Source organism: Palaemon carinicauda, chromosome 13, assembly GCF_036898095.1.
Source record: "Palaemon carinicauda isolate YSFRI2023 chromosome 13, ASM3689809v2, whole genome shotgun sequence".
Taxonomy (NCBI): domain Eukaryota; kingdom Metazoa; phylum Arthropoda; class Malacostraca; order Decapoda; family Palaemonidae; genus Palaemon; species Palaemon carinicauda.
The window spans coordinates 100,609,515-100,628,518 of NC_090737.1; the positions used below are offsets into that span (position 1 = coordinate 100,609,515).

The window sequence follows — 19,004 nt, forward strand, 5'->3', positions numbered from 1 at the left end:
TGCATTCATAACATTATACTTGTTCCGACGCTATATACAAACCTTGTAATCATATTGGAATTCGCTTCAGCTCAGCTGAAACAGCCGAAGAGAAAGAAAACCTTGCAGTTGTGCTGAATGGTTGGCTGGCAGTATGGGGCTAAGCTTAGCTCGGCCTCCCCCCCCTCCCACCGCCATCCCGCTTTCCTCATTCACTCGCTTCGGCTCAACATGGATGGTTGTGCTACTCTCCGCTCTCTACGCTGCAGCCCTTTGCCTTCTCTTGTACTTGTGTTTTAGTGATTGTGTGATTGTTATGGAGGAGAAAGTTTCACGTAAGATGCGATGTTGTTTAGGCCATGGCGGGCGCTGCAGTAGGTGGCTTTCGTCACCTTCAGTAGACCCACACACGCTCTACCCAACATGCATGGGAAAACCTTGCTCTTAAGGTTCTCCCTGCCGTGAGTGTGAATCCTGGCCGCCCTTGCAGTGGTAAGCTTTCGAGAATAGACGCAAATATCGCCGGAACCCTAAAGCTTCTTCTGCTTCAGAGATCTCGCCTCTTTCGAAGAAGAAGAAGGGGGAGCTGTGCAAAGTGTGTCGTCTCAAAAGACTACCACAGCAAAGTCTGCTCACGCACTCTCTGAGTCGTAGGAGGGTGTGAGTATGATTTTGGGAAGCTCGGATTCACAGCCTGTTGGGGATTTCTTGGGTTTTGCCAGGGAAGCGGGTGACCTTAGCGCACCCGCTACTTCGGCGATCTCAAAACTTGTGTTTTAGTGATTGTGTGATTGTTATGGAGGAGAAAGTTTCACGTAAGATGCGATGTTGTGTAGGCCATGGCGGGCGCTGCAGTAGGTGGCTTTCGTCACCTTCAGTAGACCCACACACGCTCTACCCAACATGCATGGGAAAACCTTGCTCTTAAGGTTCTCCCTGCCGTGAGTGTGAATCCTGGCCGCCCTTGCAGTGGTAAGCTTTCGAGAATAGACGCAAATATCGCCGGAACCCTAAAGCTTCTTCTGCTTCAGAGATCTCGCCTCTTTCGAAGAAGAAGAAGGGGGAGCGGTGCAAAGTGTGTCGTCTCAAAAGACTACCACAGCGAAGTCTGCTCACGCACTCTCCGAGTCGGAGGAGGGTGTGAGTATGATTTTGGGAAGCTCGGATTCACAGCCTGTTGGGGATTTCTTGGGTTTTGCCAGGGAAACGGGTGACCTTAGCGCACCCGCTACTTCGGCGATCTCAAGGGACACCCGACAGATTGTTGGACCGTCTGATACCGATGACGACATATTACCTGGTAAGATGGGGGAACTTTGGGCGTCTCTCAGATTATCAGGTAAGCCTGACTTGGATTTGTTAAAATGCCGTTTAACTCTGGCGGACGAGATTGAACGTCATTTGAATGATCCGATTGTTGATGAACACATGAATGTAACTAATTTTGTAACTTTATCGACTCCCATGTTCCCTGATACCCCTGTTGTTGACCATGTTCCTGTTAAAGCATTTGTTCCTGGCAAAATGCAAACTTTTTCCAAGGGTAAAATAACTGCAGGACTTCCTGTTAAAACAAGGGAGGGTAAGGTTTTAAACACGGAGATTTCTTTAACGACTGCTGGCAAACCCTTTACAGCTTTGCCCGCAAGTCAGTTAAAATTAAAATCTGCCAAAACTCCTGCTCATTCAATATGTTTTTCAGGTTTACCTCGTTCACCGACTATGGCTCAGGTTGTTCATCCTCGTCCAGTGTCGTCTGCTGTTGCCTCGACCACCATTCCAGTATCTCGTAGGGGGCACGAGGAAGTGTGGGCGGTATTCCTCTTCTAGTTCCTCCTCCTCTCTCTCCTTCTCTTCGTCTTCATCTTCTGACTTTGACTCTTCTCCCCCAAGGAAAAAGAGGAAGGGGAAAGAAGAGGAAAGCCAAGAGGGCCAGGAAGGCCAGTCGCAGTCGAAGGGACATGGCACCCCAAGACACCTCTTCTCTTCCGGAGGAAGAGGCCAACGCGAGAGATTCCCGTCTTCCCTGCGCTCGTGGGATTGTTCACGGCGAATCTCACGCAAGGCCTCCTCTGTAGCTGCTCTCCATGCTGTTTCGTGGCTCAACCACTGTTTTGGTACGGCCACAGTGTTCGTGCGGGACACCAAGCTCGCTACCCCCAAACACATGGAACAGTACAGAACCTGGCTTTGTCTGGTGGAAAAACTGTTGCTTTTCTCTTGGATCTGCTTGCTACCCAGTATGCCAATCTAATCTTAAAAAAGCACGAGGCAGTAGCCGCTCATTTGGCGAGACAAATTGGTTCAGGAGAGGCCCTGGCACTCAGGAACGGTCCTACTAGAGTTGCAACTTCTCTCTTTTCACCAGAGTAAGTTTGGGCCGTGTGGGATAAATAGCACCTCGACTCGAAGGACTCCATTATCCACGAGGTGCAGGCTGCAAGTTTCAAGGGACCTGGTCCCACGAAACTGTCCGCAGCCAGGCCGAGTCAGGCCAAGCCCATGGGAAGTAGCAAGGGTACCGCTGGTCGTGCTCCTGCTGCTCCTGTGCAGCCGAGACCTGCTCCTCCTGTACAGCGGAGACCTGCTCCTTCTGTGCAGCCGAGACCTTCTCCTGTTCAGAAAGGTTCTGCCCCCAAACAGCCCTTTCAGCCTCCCTCGGGAGCTCCTCCACGTTGGGGAAAGAACATGGGCAAGCGAGGGAAAGGGAAACACTGAGATTGGCTTTCCCCTTCCTATGTTGCCGAAGGTTGGGGGATGCCTATCGCGCCATTGAGCGATGTGTCAGCACCTCTGGGCCGAGGATTGGGTGGTGTTGATCCTTCGCGAAGGGTACAAGCTACCATTCGTGCTTCAGCGCCCCCCCCCCCCCCATCCTCCACTCCAATAGCGTTCCACACGTACTTTCCAACATCTCCGAAGGCTCTGGCCTTGGAGGCGGAGGTCCAGGAAATGTTGGAGAAGGATGCGCTAGAAGTCGCACACGATCAGTCACCATGGTTCTACTGTCGTCTCTTCCTTGTCAAGAAGGCGACAGGAGGTTGGAGACTGATCATCGACCTTTCGCCATCGAACAAGTTTGTTCAGCAAACTGCGTTCAAGATGATGACAGTTTGCACTGTGCTCTTAGCAATCAGGCAGTATGATTTCATGCTTTCGATAGACTTGAAGGACGCGTACCAGTTCAAAGTCCTGTGCTTCGGACTCTGCACAGCTCCCCAAGTGTTCACGATGGTAGCAGCTTTGGCCCACTCGAGGGGCATCCGCCTACTGATGTACCTTGACGACTCGCTGATTCTTGCTCCCTCGCAGGAGCAATTGATTCGGGACTGAGACTCGCTTCTAGCAGTTTGTTGCAATCTGGGGATCGTGGTGAACTACGAGAAGTCGAACCTCATTCCCAAGCAGAAGGAGAAGTATTTGGGAATGCTGATCGACTCGGCAGCAGCTCACGTTCTTGCCTCGGAAGAACGAATCAGCAGACTCAGAGAGGTTGCGCAGTCATTCCTGTCGCAGGAACAACTTCCTGCCCTCCAGTGGCAAGCTCTTCTAGGTCACCTCTCGCTGGAGAAGCTCGTTCCTTTCAAGCGGATCCATCTCTGCTCCCTTCAGTGGTGTCTGAAGGAGCAGTGGTTGGCAGCCACCGATCCTCCCTCTCGTCCGGTCCTCATGGAACGCGAGGTAAGGGAGGATCTCCTTTGGTGGCTAAATGAGGAGAACCTCATGAGAGGGTTTATGATGCACCCTCGTCCACCTCAGTTCCGTCTGTTCACAGACACGTCCACGGAAGGTTGGGGTGCACACCTGGACGACTTAGTCGTGTCAGATGTGTGGTCGGAAGAGGAGAAACACCTGCACATCAACGTGCTGAAAATGATGGCAGTCTCGAAAGCACTCATGCATTTCCAGGCCCGTTTGAGAGAGCACTTCGTTAGTGCTGATGAGCGACAACATGTCCGTGGTTGCGTACGTCAACAAGAAAGGGGGCACGCTCTCACGTTCCTTGCAGCATTTGACGAGGCAGGTGTTTCTGTGGGCAGAGAGTCAACACGTAACCTTGTCAGCCGGGTACATTCCAGGCAAGAGAAATGTTCTGGCAGACGCCCCAAGTCACAGAAACCAGGTAATAGGGGCAGAATGGTCTCTTCACCCTTGGGTAGCGAGTTGAGTACTCCACCTCTGGGGAGAACCATGCATCGGCCTATTTGCAACATGGCACAATGCCAGGCTTTCATGTTTTGCTCTCCAGTACCAGATCCCGCGGCTGCATTTGAGGACACACTGCAACATCCTTGTGATCAACTGGATTGCTACGTGTTTCCTCCCTTTTGCCTGCTTCACGCAGTCCTGTCCCAGGTCCTAGTAACCCCAGGACTCAGGATGGCTCTCATTGCTCCACTATGGCCACACATGGAGTGGTTTCCCGATCTGTTGTCGCTCCTGGTCGAGGCATCGAAAGAGCTACCACACTGGCCCAATCTCCTTCGTCAACCGATGTCAAGCAGGTACCACCAGGCGGTGCAGTTGCTCAGACTTCACGCGTGGAGAGTATCCAGCATCTCCTCAGAACGCAAGGCTTTTCACGACTTGCTGCAAGAGAGATGTCAGGGTACCTTAGAAGATCCTTCTCCTCAGTCTACCAGGGGAAGTGGTTGGTTTTCTGTCATTGATGAAGTGGAAGGGGTATCTCTCCGGTCGGAGCCTTTCTGACTCAGATCGCAGACTTCCTAGTCTTTCTTCCCAGAGATAAGCTCCTTTTGGTTTTTGCCATTAAACGGTACAGGTCTGCCCTTGCAATGGTGTTCCGTCTGAAGGGCATAGATATCTCCAAAGCCCTGGAGATTTCTATGCTCATTTAGAGCTTCGAACAGTCGTGTCCCCCGAGGGAACTTCCGAGTTCCCCAGTGGGATGTCACTCAAGTTCTCGGGTCTTACTCGTGCTCCGTTTGAACCCTTGAGCCGTGCCTCAGACAACCACTTGGCCATTAAGACTGTTTTTCTGCTGGCCTTAGCTTCGGCGAAGAGAGTCAGGGAGTTACACGGCCTCTCTTGTAATGTCACTCATGCAGAGGGTTGGAAGGAGACCTCCTTGAGTTTTGTGCCAGAGTTCGTGGCCAAGACTCAGAACCCAGCAATCCACGATCCCAGGTTCGAGGCCTTCACTATTCCTTCCTTACCGGATGCGGCGAGTGGCGGTTCTGGTTAGAGGCTTCTCTGGCGCTATCTTAAGCGAGCTCAGCATCTCAAACCTGAATGTCAACGACTCTTCGTTAGCACCGGCAGAGCCAAGAGGGAGGTGTCGAGGAATACAATATCTTTCTGGATCCGTGAAACCATCCGCAAGGTGTATGAGACTTCCTCAATAGTCTAAGCACCAGCGAGGGTTAACGCTCACGAGATCAGGGGCATTGCCCCCACACTCGCTTTCAAGAGAAATCTCTTAGTGGGCCAAGTGCCAGACCACCTTTACGGTCTTTTACTAGAGGGAGTTTACACACAAGTCCTTGGACACCTTTGTTCTTGGCCCTGTGGTAGCAGCTCAAGCTATTGCCTGATCTCTCCAGTTCCTCCGGGACAGGGAAGTCTCTTGTCTTTTTTTTTATTCTATGTTTGGCAGTGTGAAAGCAGTCTGCGTGTGATCCGCCTTTCTCTCTGTCTCCTCCCGTGGAGTTCCATACATCAAGACAAGCCTTCCCTGGTAAGATTGCTAGAGTTTGTTTACAGGTATTCTCCTCCCGTCTTCTGCTAGACAGGGAAGACGATGGATGTATAAACCCTTTGCCTTTTGGTTATGGAGGTTCATCCAGTCACTGTGACCCCAGGGTCGAGTGTCTCTTACATTCCCGTTCACAGGTCGCGCGATGCTCTTACCCATCGCGCAACCCGGCTCCCAGCCTCTCAGACCCCACCATTATCATGTCGAGTCAAGAGACAGGAGTAGGTGGATTTAGTCCTCTGTTCTTATTCGAGACCAGGTCTTTATCCGGGCAGTTAGCTGTTCACAAGCACCAAAAGCAGACCTCCCACCAACCAGTGAGTCTTCTTATATTAAATGATTACTAGGATTGTATATTGCATTGGAACAAATGACATTTTGTCCTAAATTGTATTATTCCTTGCTATACAAACCCATAATCATTTAACGGGGGAGCTAAGCTCCGCCCCATACCGCCAGCCAACCATTCAGCACAACTGCCTGGTTTTCTTTCTCTTCGGCTGTTTCAGCTGAGCTGAAGCGAAGTCCTATATTAAATGATTACACGTTTGTATAGGAAAAATACAATCTTAAACATCTGAGCTACCCGGTAGTTATATATATGGCTTACGTCCCTGACGTCACGGCAGAAATTTCAAAACTCGCGGCAATCGCCGATTCGGTAGCCAGGTGTACCACCAGTGCGCCCTCTAGCCAGGTACCTGGAACCATTCCAGTCATTCCTCAGATCTTCCCTGCCGCCGCACCTGCGATATCGTTGGATTTTTCACTCGCTGTAACCTGTATAATTGCAGTTATCTTGGTGATGTACAATTTGGTTTTGGCTTTCGCTCGTTTGGATTTGCTTTTGGATTTTCTTGAACCACTATTGAATTTTGTTATTTTTACCCTTGCTCGTTTGATCTCTCTTTGAAATATTCAAAATGTCTGACTCTTCCTCAACTTATAGAAAGTGTGTGAGAGGTTGTAAGACCCGGCTTGCTAAAGCCTCTATTGATCCCCACTCCATTTGTGTACAATGGAGAGGTAAAGTTTGTGAGTTAGATGATCGTTGCGATGTATGTGTTATTTTGTCTGAGAGTGAGTGGTTAGAATTTGACCGCTACACTCGTAAACTTGCGAGAGATAGGATTAGACAGAGTTTATCTCGTTCTTCTAGAGATTATTCCCCTTCCCGTGTCAACGAACCTAATCCTTCCTCTGTAGTGGTAGTTCCAGATCCCACTAGTGTTACTGCTGATGAACCAACTCTAAAGGACATGATGGTGGCCATTCAAGCCCTGGGCGTGAGAGTTGAATCGCTTGCAGCGGACAGAACCCAGTTAATGTTCGATGTTAAACAATTAGAAAGTGCTAGTGTCAGTGCTAAAAGTGCAGTGAATTTAATTAGTGCAGTGGAGGGTGCGTCTGCTCGGACCTGTTGTTCTCCTAGCCTTAGACCTCTTCCAGCTCCCCAACCCCTGGGAGAAGGAATGTCGAACGGCGAAAGGAAACGAGAGGCATTAGCGCCAGAGCAGACGTCCCCTCGAGCGTACCTGTTGACGCTTCACAGGACGCTCTATCTCCTCCCTTGATACTTAATATTAAGACTTGGGATTACTACCCTATATAGACCTGATGTAGACCTCCAATAAAGTAGTGTTACCCTTAGTTGATTAGACTGGGTAAAGTCTATTGGGGGGTGCAGATATCTATGGTTATCTTCGGATACGTCCCTGATTATACACGACATCTTCGGATAGAATCCTGTGTTCTGGAGAGGGAGGTCTCAACCTTCCGGACTCACCAGTGGTAGCTTATACACCCCCCCCTGGAACCCCCCCAAGCGGCGGCGCGAGCCCCAAACCACGCCCCCTTGGGCGGAGTTACCAGGGACGAGCGGGTTGACTCAGCAATGGAAGTCACATTTTCTGAAGTTGACTTCGGCACAGAACGTTCTCCTCTTTTTCCCTCCCGCTGCTCCCAACATTTGCTGATTTTCATTATTCTGCACTCAGCAACCAGAGTAATATCTCAGCCCACGGCTTAATTATGTCTAGGCAAATTCTTACCTCCGCGGAGGTGCATCGGCTTAGCAAAGACTCCAGCGGAGAGGAGAACGTAATCAGTAACGAAAAACGCACACAATCGACTGCAGATAGTGATATGCCTTCTAATTCTGATATCGTAAATATGTTACTACAACAGAATCAAACTCTTATGCAAATCATCCAGAAAAGGTAAGGTTTTAAATTCTGTTTACAACGAAAACGTCATATGGAAAGCAGCTGATTTAGACTAATGACGTCACAAATGCAAATGGCGGCCCCCATACGTAAGCTTGTTATGATTTGAATGCTTAGAGCAGGCACTTCCGAACATAGCGTAAGTAGCTTAAGCAAAGCATGTGCATGATTACTACACGATTAATTGGTACAAACAAACCAAATACTCCAATTTTTATATGTTACAAAATTATAATTAAGCACTCAAAACAAATTGCTTGCCTGACACATCAAAAGCGCGCAGCTTAATAAGCAGTAGGCTAGACCACAGGTAAGTTCGAGCTTACATTTCTCGCTTTAAACTTATCGACACTAGCCTAGGCCCTGGGGGGCTATCTGATAAGGGTTACATATGAGGCAGGTCTAGTTTATTAATAATAACAGATTTAAACTTATCATTCACTTAAATATGGCACTGAATTAACCTAAGAGGGCTATTTGAGTCGTGAACCCCATTGCCTGACTTCAGCCTTCTAGGTCCGCTGCTGTCCATATTTACTATACCTGTTGAACAAAATTTCAATTAATCTATGGTAAATAAATCACTGATATTAAACATTCATCTCGGCAGAAGTGGTTCACCTGCTAAGAAGAATGAGGCTCCCCCTCCTACTAAGCGCTCAAGACGATCACCTGAATTACCTGAAAGTGCAAATTTAGACCTCTTTTCCTTTTATAATAATGGAGATGAAAGTGATTACGAAGATTTCAACCTTCTTACCTTCAATAAACCCATTCCTTCATATATTTCCACCAATTTCAAAGCTGAACCATCTTTTCATAGAGAAGGGAAAATTCAATTGAATAATTCACTAGTAGCATTAACTTTCAGTGAAGGCCATAGTGATAACCGGGATAAATTCTTTGTTAGTAGTCAAAATAAGGAGTTCTCAGATTTTTTAAAATTAATTAATACTCCAAAGTTGAATTTCTGGCCTGAAGGTAAGGTATTTGATGACAGTTATAAGAGAAAATTTTTTTATGACATTGAAAATATTAAAATGAGTATTTCTGCCTTTCAAGGGCATGCAGCACTGGCATACATTGTATACCCCTCCAAAGTAAATGACATTGATTTTTTGTCCAAAATTATTATTGGTCCCCTAGGGAAGAGCATAGACCTCATACAAAATTTGATAAGAAATTTCAGAAGCAGAGCACTTCCTAGATACCTCAAGGAAGAAATAAGAGATCTTATAATCAAAGCAGACATTAAAGAAGTTTGGAATTTAACTGAAGACCAAAAATCAGCCATTGCTGCCTGCTTTCACAAAGGTCCCCTCCTCAGAGGAGGGGCAGCAAACTTCAGGGGTAGGAAATTCAACTTCGGGGGCAGATTTCAGGGAAGAAGGTTCAGTTTCCTCAAAGGTAACCCTAACTTTAGATTCAAGTCTCAGCCGCTTAGAAGAGGTAATAGGCGAGGTGGGTACAGGGGGGGGGAGGTCACAAAATGGACAAGCTAATAGTTCAGGAGCCAGAGAAAAGAAAGACCCTAGAAATTGAGCCATGCTCCGCACCAGTTCAAAGAGAGATTTTTTCAGCACCAGTATTCTATGCACCAGTTGATAACGATGTTTACTCTGCACCAGTTAATAATGAGCTTTGCTCAGCACCAGTTAATGAGCTTTGCTCAGCACCAGTTAATAACGAGCTTTGCTCAGCACCAGTGGTTAATGAGCTTTGCTCAGCACCAGATAATAACGAGCTTTGCTCCGCACCAGACCATCATGACATTGGGCCAAATGCTATAAATCAAGATAGAAGTAAAGAGACCTTGCCTTTGGCCTCAAAACCAATGAATAACTCCTCCCAGAGCCCCCCAGAGAATAGGATAGGTAAGTCATTATTGATGAATATTGATAGTTGGAGAAAGCTTCCTAATGCCTCTTTTGCTTGTAAAATTATCAATGAAGGGGTGAGAATTCCGTTTAATAATAAACTTAAAGCCCAGAGGTCATTAAAAAGAACAGGTAAAGATAGATTTTATTCAATTAACAAGCGTAAAATATTGGAAAGTGAATGTGACAGACTGCTAAAACTAGGTGTCATAGAGCAGATCCCCAGAACTTCCTTTTACTACTCCAACCACATATTTTATAAATTCAAACCAGATGGAACAGTACGACTAATCTTTGACATGAAGGTGCTCAACACCATGATTAAAAAAACCTTCTTTTACCATGCTCAAGGCCAATACTATATTTCCCTATCTACATCTAAACTCTTGGGCCTGCAAACTAGATTTAAAAGATGCTTATTGGCACATTCCATTACATGCAAGTAGCCAGAAATTTCTAACCTTCAAACTAGGTAAAAGGAAGTTCAAATGGACTGTGATACCCTTTGGACTAAAGACAGCACCTTATATTTTTTCAAAGATAATGTACACAGTGATCAAGTATATTAGAACTTCATATAACATCTTAATATTCAATTATCTTGATGATATTCTTATATTAGCAAAAGATTATGTAAAATGTAAAAATCACATTCAGCTAGTCATTAAGATCTTGTCAGACTTAGGATGGAATATCTCACTTAAAAAATCTACAATTGAACCGACTCAAAGAATTGAATTTTTAGGAGTGCATTACAATATGATTAAGAAAACTATGAATCCCAGTGGGAAAAACATAGAGAAGTGTGTCGAATTGGCCAAAGCTTTCTCCAACTCTGTTAGATCCGACCTGCATTCCTATCAAATGTTAATCGGAGCTTTAAATTTTAGTGCATCCTATACAAGCTTGGGAAGATTCCATCTTAAATATCTCCACAGATACCACAGTTATTTTTATTCAGGGTACAAAATCATTCCCCACACCTTCAAAAAATACCTAAAGCCATGGGAACAGAGACAAATGTACAGAGAGATTAACATTCCAAAACCACAGATAGATGCAGAACTTTTCACTGACGCTTCCAACCAGGGTTGGGGAGGTGCATTAGTAATAGCGGGTAATATGCTCTCAATAAATGGAACTTGGACAAATGAAGAATCCTCCCTTCACATCAATGTAAGAGAGTTATTAGCTTGCTTCTATTCTTTGGAACACTTCATCACAAGGTTATACAACAAGGTAGTCTTAATACATGTTGATTCAAAGGTTACTAATTGTTGGATAAGGAAACAGGGTAGTATCAGAAACAAGTTAGCCCATGAACTAGTCTGGAAAATACTTAGTACCATGAAGGATCACAACATACAGATAAATTCCAGATGGATCAGGGGAGTAAGTAACACCATCGCAGACTCACTTTCCAGGGACCTGGGTTCCATTCACACAGAAACTTCCCTCAGTGACAGTCTATTCTCCTTAATCTGCTCTGACTTCAATTTCACCCCGGAAATAGATCTGTTCTCAAATGGCTTCAATACTAAGTGCAAAAAGTTTTGTTCATCTCTTCCAAACCAAAAAGCCATCAGCAATAATGCACTTACGATTAGCTGGAAGGGATCAACACCTCTCTATGCCTTTCCACCAGGATTCTTACTACACAAAGTAGCTTTTAAAATCAATAAAGAATGCAATAATAATATGCTTTTCTGCACCATATCGCAGGGGACGGAACCATGGATTCCATTAGTGAAGTCAGTCGCGAAGCAGCACAAACGATATATTGTGAAGATCGAAGACTACCAGATAGTTCTCAAGGATTGTATCTCACCCTCAGCAAAGCTCCAATCAACTTTGATCGCCTTCAAAATTTAAAGGATCAGCTCCCTAACGTCTTTCCTCCTGAGGTTTGCTCCAAAATTGCTGTCAGCTTGAGGGACAGCTCCTTGCACAAGTATGAAAACCTATACAACATTTTTAAAAGTTTCATTCACAAGGAGTATGGAAGAGACAACAAATTCCCCCTGTTAGCAATTATTTTATTTTTCAATCACCTTATAGACAAGGGTCTGTCTTACAACACCCTGAAGAGCTACAGAGCAGCTTTAGGTCCTATCTTGTCAGGCTATTTCCCAGGTTACTGTCTTGCAGAGGACAAATATGTCAAAGCAATGATATCGGGAGTTAATAGAAGGAAACCTAGAAATTCTCACCAGTTCCCTGGCTGGGATCTAGACAAAGTAATTTCATTTCTCAACACCACGAGAGATAACTCTACCTTACTACTGACACAGAAAACCTTGTTCCTAGTAGCCTTAGCTTGCCCTTTAAGAGCTAATCAATTTAACAATCTCAACATTTCCAGGAGCACCTTCACCCCAGAACACATTGTCTTACGGAACCACCCTTCCTTCATGGCCAAAAACCAAAAGAACAACTACATGCCAATAGAGATCAGCTTTAGGAAGCTTCCTAACAGACCAAAAATATGTCCAGTCAGACAATTGAACTTCTATTTGGAATACACAAACAAAGTCTGTATGGAAAGAAACATAGACAGGAAAGACCACATATGGCTAGATGAACACTTCAAGATAATGTCTCTACAAAAAATGAGACAACTTTTTAGGGAGTGCATTTTCAGAGCCGACCCAAATGCATCTAAACAGTCAATGAATTTTCACTCTATAAGGGGTCAAGCTTCATCAAGACTGCTATACAATGGAGTATCTATACAAGAAATCATGTCCAGAATGAATTGGAGAAGCGACTCTGTCTTCAGCTCTTACTATGCTCTCCTCGGCTTACAGGGAGCTTTCGATGCTGTGGTCGCTGGACTTCATCTTCAAGCCCCCTGAAGCATCTGCCTAGCTACCACTGGTGAGTCCGGAAGGTTGAGACCTCCCTCTCCAGAACTGTAAGTTTACTTGTGAACGAAGGTTCTGGAGTGGGAGGTGAGACCTTCCGGACTCAAAGTCTGGGTCACCCTCCAACCCTTCCCCCGTGAGCCGAGGAGACCATGTACAGTACTTAGGAGGGAATATTCTAACAACTTCATAATTCAACAGAGTAGGCTATATACAAGAACACACACATACAATCACTATTATTCCACAGAAAACAAACTAACTGGAATCTTTCAATATTCATATCAACCAAGAGAGCACAAGAAGATTGAATTTACTAGTAAAAAGACCTTTATGTCCAACAATTTGCACCTTCACAGTAATTCCTTCATAACTTGCACTACCAAGGTAAGCTCAACCACTTCTGTGTTATTTTTTGTTCTATTACAACTTCAAAAATGTGACTTCCATTGCCGAGTCAACCCGCTCGTCCCTGGTAACTCCGCCCAAGGGGGCGTGGTTTGGGGCTCGCGCCGCCGCTTGGGGGGGTTCCAGGGGGGGGTGTATAAGCTACCACTGGTGAGTCCGGAAGGTCTCACCTCCCACTCCAGAATCTTCGTTCACAAGTAAACTTACAGATACCTGATGGTAATTCTCTTGTAATATCGCTCGCAGAAATATTATACAGTAGGAAGCTGCCGAAGGGAACTTCCATCAGGACGACATGGCTATCTCACCTAAAATTAGATTTTTCCTATGTCAAAATCCGTTTTTTTTTTCTCCTTAGTAATTTTTTTGCTTGATATGAATTTTTTCATTATGGTAAAAATATAAATTCCATAAATCAAGGAAAAAACTAAAAAAAAATTGGAAAAAATGGCTCTATTTTATTGTTGGGAGATGAGAATGAGAGAGAGAAGACAATAGACGAAGTGAGGAGAGCACTAGATGAAACGAGAGTAGGAAAAGCGTCTGGTATGGATGGTGTGAGAGCTTAGATGTTGAAGGAAGGGGGTGTGACTGTACTTGATTGGTTGGTGAGATTGTTTAATATGTGTTTTGTGTTGTCAATGGTACCAGTAGATTGGGCTTGTGCATGTATTGTACCACTATATAAGGGTAAGGGAGATGTGCATGAGTGTTGTAATTCAAGAGGTATTAGTTTGTTAAGCGTAGTTGGAAAAGTGTATGGTAGAGTAATGATTAATAGGATCAAGGATAAAACAGAGAATGCAATCTTAGAAATACAGGGTGGTTTTAGAAGAGGTAGGGGTTGTATGAATCAGATTTTTACAGTAAGGCAGATATGCGAGAAATATTTAGCAAGAGGTAAGGAGGTGTATGTTACGTTTATGGATCTGGAGAAAGCGTATGATAGAGTTGATAGGGAAGCAATGTGGAATGTGATGAAGTTATATGGAGTTGGTGGAAGGTTGTTGCAAGCAGTGAAAAGTTTCTACAAAGGTAGTAAAGCATGTGTTAGGATAGGAAGTGAAGTGAGTGATTGGTTTCCGGTGAGAGTGGGGCTGAGACGGATGTGTGATGTCACCGTGGTTGTTTAACTTGTATGCTGATGGAGTGGTGAGAGAGGTGAATGCTCGAGTGATTGGACGAGGATTAAAACTGGTAGACGAGAATGACCACGAATGGGAGGTAAATCAGTTGTTGTTTGCGGATGATACTGTACTGGTTGCAGACACAGAAGAGAAGCTTGGCCGATTAGTGACAGAATTTGGAAGAGTGTGTGAGAGAAGGAAGTTGAGAGTTAATGTGGGTAAGAGTAAGGTTATGAGATGTACGAGAAGGGAAGGTGGTGCAAGGTTGAATGTCATGTTGAATGGAGAGTTACTTGAGGAGGTGGCTCAGTTAAGTACTTGGGGTCTGTTGTTGCAGCAAATGGAGGAGTGGAAGCAGATGTACGTCAGAGTAAATGAAGGTTGCAAAGTGTTGGGGGCAGTTAAGGGAGTAGTAAAAAATAGAGGTTTGGGCATGAATGTAAAAAGAGTTCTATATGAGAAAGTGATTGTATCAACTGTGATGTATGGATCGGAGTTGTGGGGAATGAAAGTGACGGAGAGACAGAAATTGAATGTGTTTGAGATGAAGTGTCTAAGGAGTATGGCTGGTGTATCTTGAGTAGATAGGGTTAGGAACGAAGTGGTGAGAGTGAGAACAGGTGTAAGAAATGAGTTAGCAGCTAGAGTGGATATTAATGTGTTGAGGTGGTTTGGCCATGTTGAGAGAATGGAAAATGGCTGTTTGCTAAAGAAGGTGATGAATGCAAGAGTTGATGGGAGAAGTACAAGAGGAAGGCCAAGGTTTGGGTGGATGGATGGAGGGAAGGAAGCTCTGGGTGATAGGAGGATAGATGTGAGAGAGGCAAGAGAGCGTGCTATAAATAGGAATGAATGGCGAGCGATTGTGACGCAGTTCCGGTAGGCCCTGCTGCTGCCTCCGATGCCTTAGATGACCGCAGAGGTAGCAGCAGTAGGGGATTCAGCATTATGAAGCTTCATCAGTCGTGGATAATGTGGGAGGGTGGGCTGTGGCACCCTAGCAGTACCAGCTGAACTCGGTTGAGTCCCTGGTTAGGCTGGAGGAACGTAGAGAGTAGAGGTCCCCCTTTTTTGTTTTGTTTCATTGTTGATGTTGGCTACCCCCCAAAATTGGGGGAGGTGCCTTGGTATATGTATGTATGTATAATGTTTTTCTAAGTTATTTACCAAATTTGTGGCTATATCTTTAAAACTAAAGGAGAAGATAGAATTTGAAGGTCAATAGAACAGATTTTGAATGAAGCGAAAAATCTATTTTTGGGTGAGATAGCCATGTCGTCCTGATGGAAGGTTCCTAATGGTAGCTTCCAAGGGATATATGAACTACAGTGATATTCCCAGAGAATTTACCTTTAGGTCTCCAGAATTCTAACTCCTTGCGCAAATATCCTTAAAATTCTCTTAAGGATATCTCATAAATCAGGGGACGTACTGTATATATTTTTGGGCTCAAGCCATGTCGTGCTGATGGAAGTTCCCCTTAAAGTAGCTTCCTAAGGGATATATGTACTACAGTGATATTCCCAGAGAATTTTACCTTTAGGTATCCAGAGTTCTAACTCCTGGCGCGAATATGCTTAAAGTTTCTCTCAAGGATATCGCATAATATCAGGGACGTATTCTTGACACGCCTCATAGCAATCTGCACCCCTAATAGCGTTTACGCTTCGAGGAGGTTTGGCAAAATAAAAGGGAGCCGTATCAAGGCTACCCCGTTCTCGTACTACTATTGAGTATGATAACAGCGCCATTCCCACGATGGCGGACATTCCTTTTTTGTAGTGATTTTGCTCGGTGGTATTCCCTGGTGATCTAACTTTTCGATCGTTTTACAGGATTATTATTATGCTTTCTCCATCTTCTTCCGCCTCTGGAAAGTTGAGTATCGGGTCTTTACTATGAGTATATTTTAGCTCCTGTTTCACAATGAAATTAGAGTATTTTATTGTGCCTAAGAGCTAGGCCAGTTACTGGAGGCGCCATTGGCGCCGTCGTTCGTTAGGCATGTGTTATTTAGATAGCAGAACAACTTCCAGTTTTAAATAGCGTTATTTAATTATTTTAATTATTTAGCTATTTAGGCAATTATTCTTGTAAAGATTTGATAATGTGCTTAATTTTTTTCTTTTTCTCTGTCAATCGTATAGTTAGAGTTTCGGTGATTTAGGTAACCGAGATCTCGTCTAGCCTAGGTATCCAAACCTAGACGTTTTACTATACGTTCAGACATTCCCTGGTTACCCTCGTGTATTGCTTTCATTCAGTGGAGACTGATACCTCCTAGAATGTTTTGAAACATTACACGTCTCTTCGGAGATTTAAGGGTAATCTCTTTCCCTCTGAGTGTAGCCTCAGGCTACAACCCTAATGGCCGTGCCTTGAATTTTATTCAGACATGGCTAACTTAGGGTTTGTCCTGCCTCTTCCCTTAACCGTTGGTTGTGGTATACCAGCAGGTTTTGAGATTTAGTCAGAATCTCAGAGTATTTAGTATCATGTCGGCGACCTGCCGGCAGGGCGAATGGGTTGTAGGATACCATCACTCCCCTGCCGGCTAGGTGGCCGGCAATGGAGGTTAGCCCTCATTAGCCGCACTCGAAGTTATGGTAGAATACCATCTTCTCCTTGCGACTAAAAGACTAGTCCTGTGCCACAGTACTCTGGGCTGAAGAGTAATATTCTTTAGCCTAGTATAACGTGGCACTGGAACTCTGTTTCTTCTTTGTTGAGAGGAGGCGGCAGTGCCGCCATCCCCTTAACTGTGTCGGCAATCTCTGGGATGGAGAACTGAGTCTCTCCTGTCACCTGGGATTCTGCCGATACTGAAACGGAGTTTCTTTTAACAGGTGGTAGGACTGACAATTTTGCCAGTTCCTTTCACACTCGTTACAGGACCCTGTTCCCTACCCCTCTGTCAACTTTTGATGGCTGAGCCATTGTCTTTCTTTAGGCCGGCATCTTGCAACGGTGCACGTGTCATCGTGGCTGGATTGGTGGGCCTCCACGCTGGTGGGGTTCCAAACCTCGCACGACCTCGCAATCCCGGAGAACCAGGCCTTGTTGAAGGAGCTGATTAGCTCGGGAGGCAAGGCCCTGAAGTTTCTTTCCTCCTACCAATCCATCGTGCAGGCCGCCAATTGGATACTGCGGAAGAGGCACACTGTACTCAACAAGCTTGTCAGGAGCTCCCTGACAGAGAAGCGAGGTCCCTGCGGAGCCTGCCACTGTGGGACAACTCATTGTTCCTCCTGAAGGCGGTGGAGGAGACGGTAGAGAGGGTTAGGAAGCTAAAGGATGCGGGAGAACCCAGACCCCCTCCAGCGAGAAGACCTGCCCATAGAAGGACATCCTCCGACGTCTCTCTCCCTCCTCTCGCCTCACCTAGCCATCCCAGGAGAGACGCCCCTACTACGTCCTGGCATCAGCCTTCAGGCCCTCCTATTCGGCCGCCAGAAGAGGTCGTTCAGGCCGCGCCTCTCGAAGGAGATAGGGAGAGAGGCCCCCTACTCCTGCCGAAGCCTCAGGTGGAGGGATGCCTCAAACATTCTTGGCAAGCATGGCGAGACCACGGATCGGATCCGTGGACCGTAACAGTTCTGAAAGAAGGGTACAGGTTGCCCTTCCTGGCGGACCCCCCACCTCTGATACCAGATCTGCAGGCGGAATGGTTGGCACCCAAAGACCCCTTGAGAAGGACGGCCCTACAAGAAGAGGTCTCTGCGAGGCTGGCGAAAGAGGCAATAGAACCAGTCAAGAACCCGGGTCCAAGGCTCTACAGTAGACTCTTCCTGGTGGAGAAAGCGACAGGGGGCTGGAGACCAGTCATAGACCTCTCAGCCCTCAACAGGTTCGTGTGCAAGACCGACTTCAAAATGGACACTCCGAAGTCGGTCCTAGCGGCCTTGAGGGAGGGAGACTTCATGATGTCCATAGACCTCAAGGACGAGTACTGTACTTCCAAATCCTGTTCACCTCTCCAGCAGGAAGTACCTAAGGGTAAAAATGAGGTACCCAAACGTTGCAGTTCAAGACCCTCTGCTTCGGTCTGTCCACAGCCCCTCAGATCTTCACGAGGGTCTTCGCAACAGTCTCAGCCTGGGCACACGAACAGGGTATCCGCCTGTTTCGGTATCTGGACAACTGGTTGTTGCTTTCAGCCTCAGGGGAAGTACTGAGGGAGCAAGGCGCAAAACTCCTGCAGTTCTTCAACGTCCTGGGTATCATCATCAACCTGGAGAAGTACCAACTGATACCCTCCACCAGGATGAACTACCTCGGGATGGTCCTGGACTCCCGGTTGGCAAGAGCCTTCCCTTGCGTGGAGAGACTGGACAACTTGGACCAGATCCTCCGGCACTTCCTGTCGGACCAGCCCAGGAGAGCCAAGGACTGGCAGAGACTGATAGGCCACCTCGTGTCGTTAGAGAAGCTAGTCCCACAGGGGAGACTCAAACTCAGGGGAGTACAATGGAACCTGAAGGAGACCTGGAACCAGAGAGACTCCCCGCACAAGGTGGTCCTGATGTCCCCAGAGACGAAGGAAGTCCTAAAGTGGTGGCACGACAGATCGAACACCCTCAAGGGGATGCCCTTCGCAGCCGACCCTCCGGAGATGCTCCTGTTCACGGACGCATCCAAGGAGGGTTGGGGTGCTCATCTCCTCGACAGCACAGCAAGAGGAAGATGGTTAGCCGAAGAGAAGAACCTGCGCATAAACGTGCCAGAAATGATGGCAGTGCGAAGAGCTTGCCTAGAGTTCGTCCATCGGCTCCGGGGAGACACCGTGGCACTGATGTGCGACAATGCCA

At 46.2% G+C, this 19,004-nt stretch overlaps 1 protein-coding gene and 1 pseudogene across 1 annotated transcript; both read left to right on the top strand.

Moving 5' to 3' along the window:
• The window catches only part of LOC137651727 (zinc finger protein 83 pseudogene), a 97,507-nt pseudogene that overhangs the window by 56,263 nt on the left and 22,240 nt on the right, over positions 1-19,004 (top strand).
• On the top strand, positions 9,093-13,161 carry LOC137651999 (uncharacterized). Its single transcript, XM_068385207.1, has 2 exons — positions 9,093-9,794; positions 11,520-13,161. Exons 1-2 carry the CDS (start codon positions 9,410-9,412, stop codon positions 12,650-12,652), a joined length of 1,518 nt encoding a protein of 505 aa, XP_068241308.1. The 5' UTR covers positions 9,093-9,409; the 3' UTR covers positions 12,653-13,161.

Bases quoted from the DNA above. Each gene is read 5' to 3' on its own strand.
- LOC137651999 (XM_068385207.1), top strand. From the start codon at position 9,410: ATGGACAAGCTAATAGTTCAGGAGCCAGAGAAAAGAAAGACCCTAGAA. The intron at 9,795-11,519 runs GTAAGTCATTAT...ACCATATCGCAG, and splicing joins CCCCCCAGAGAATAGGATAG to GGGACGGAACCATGGATTCC.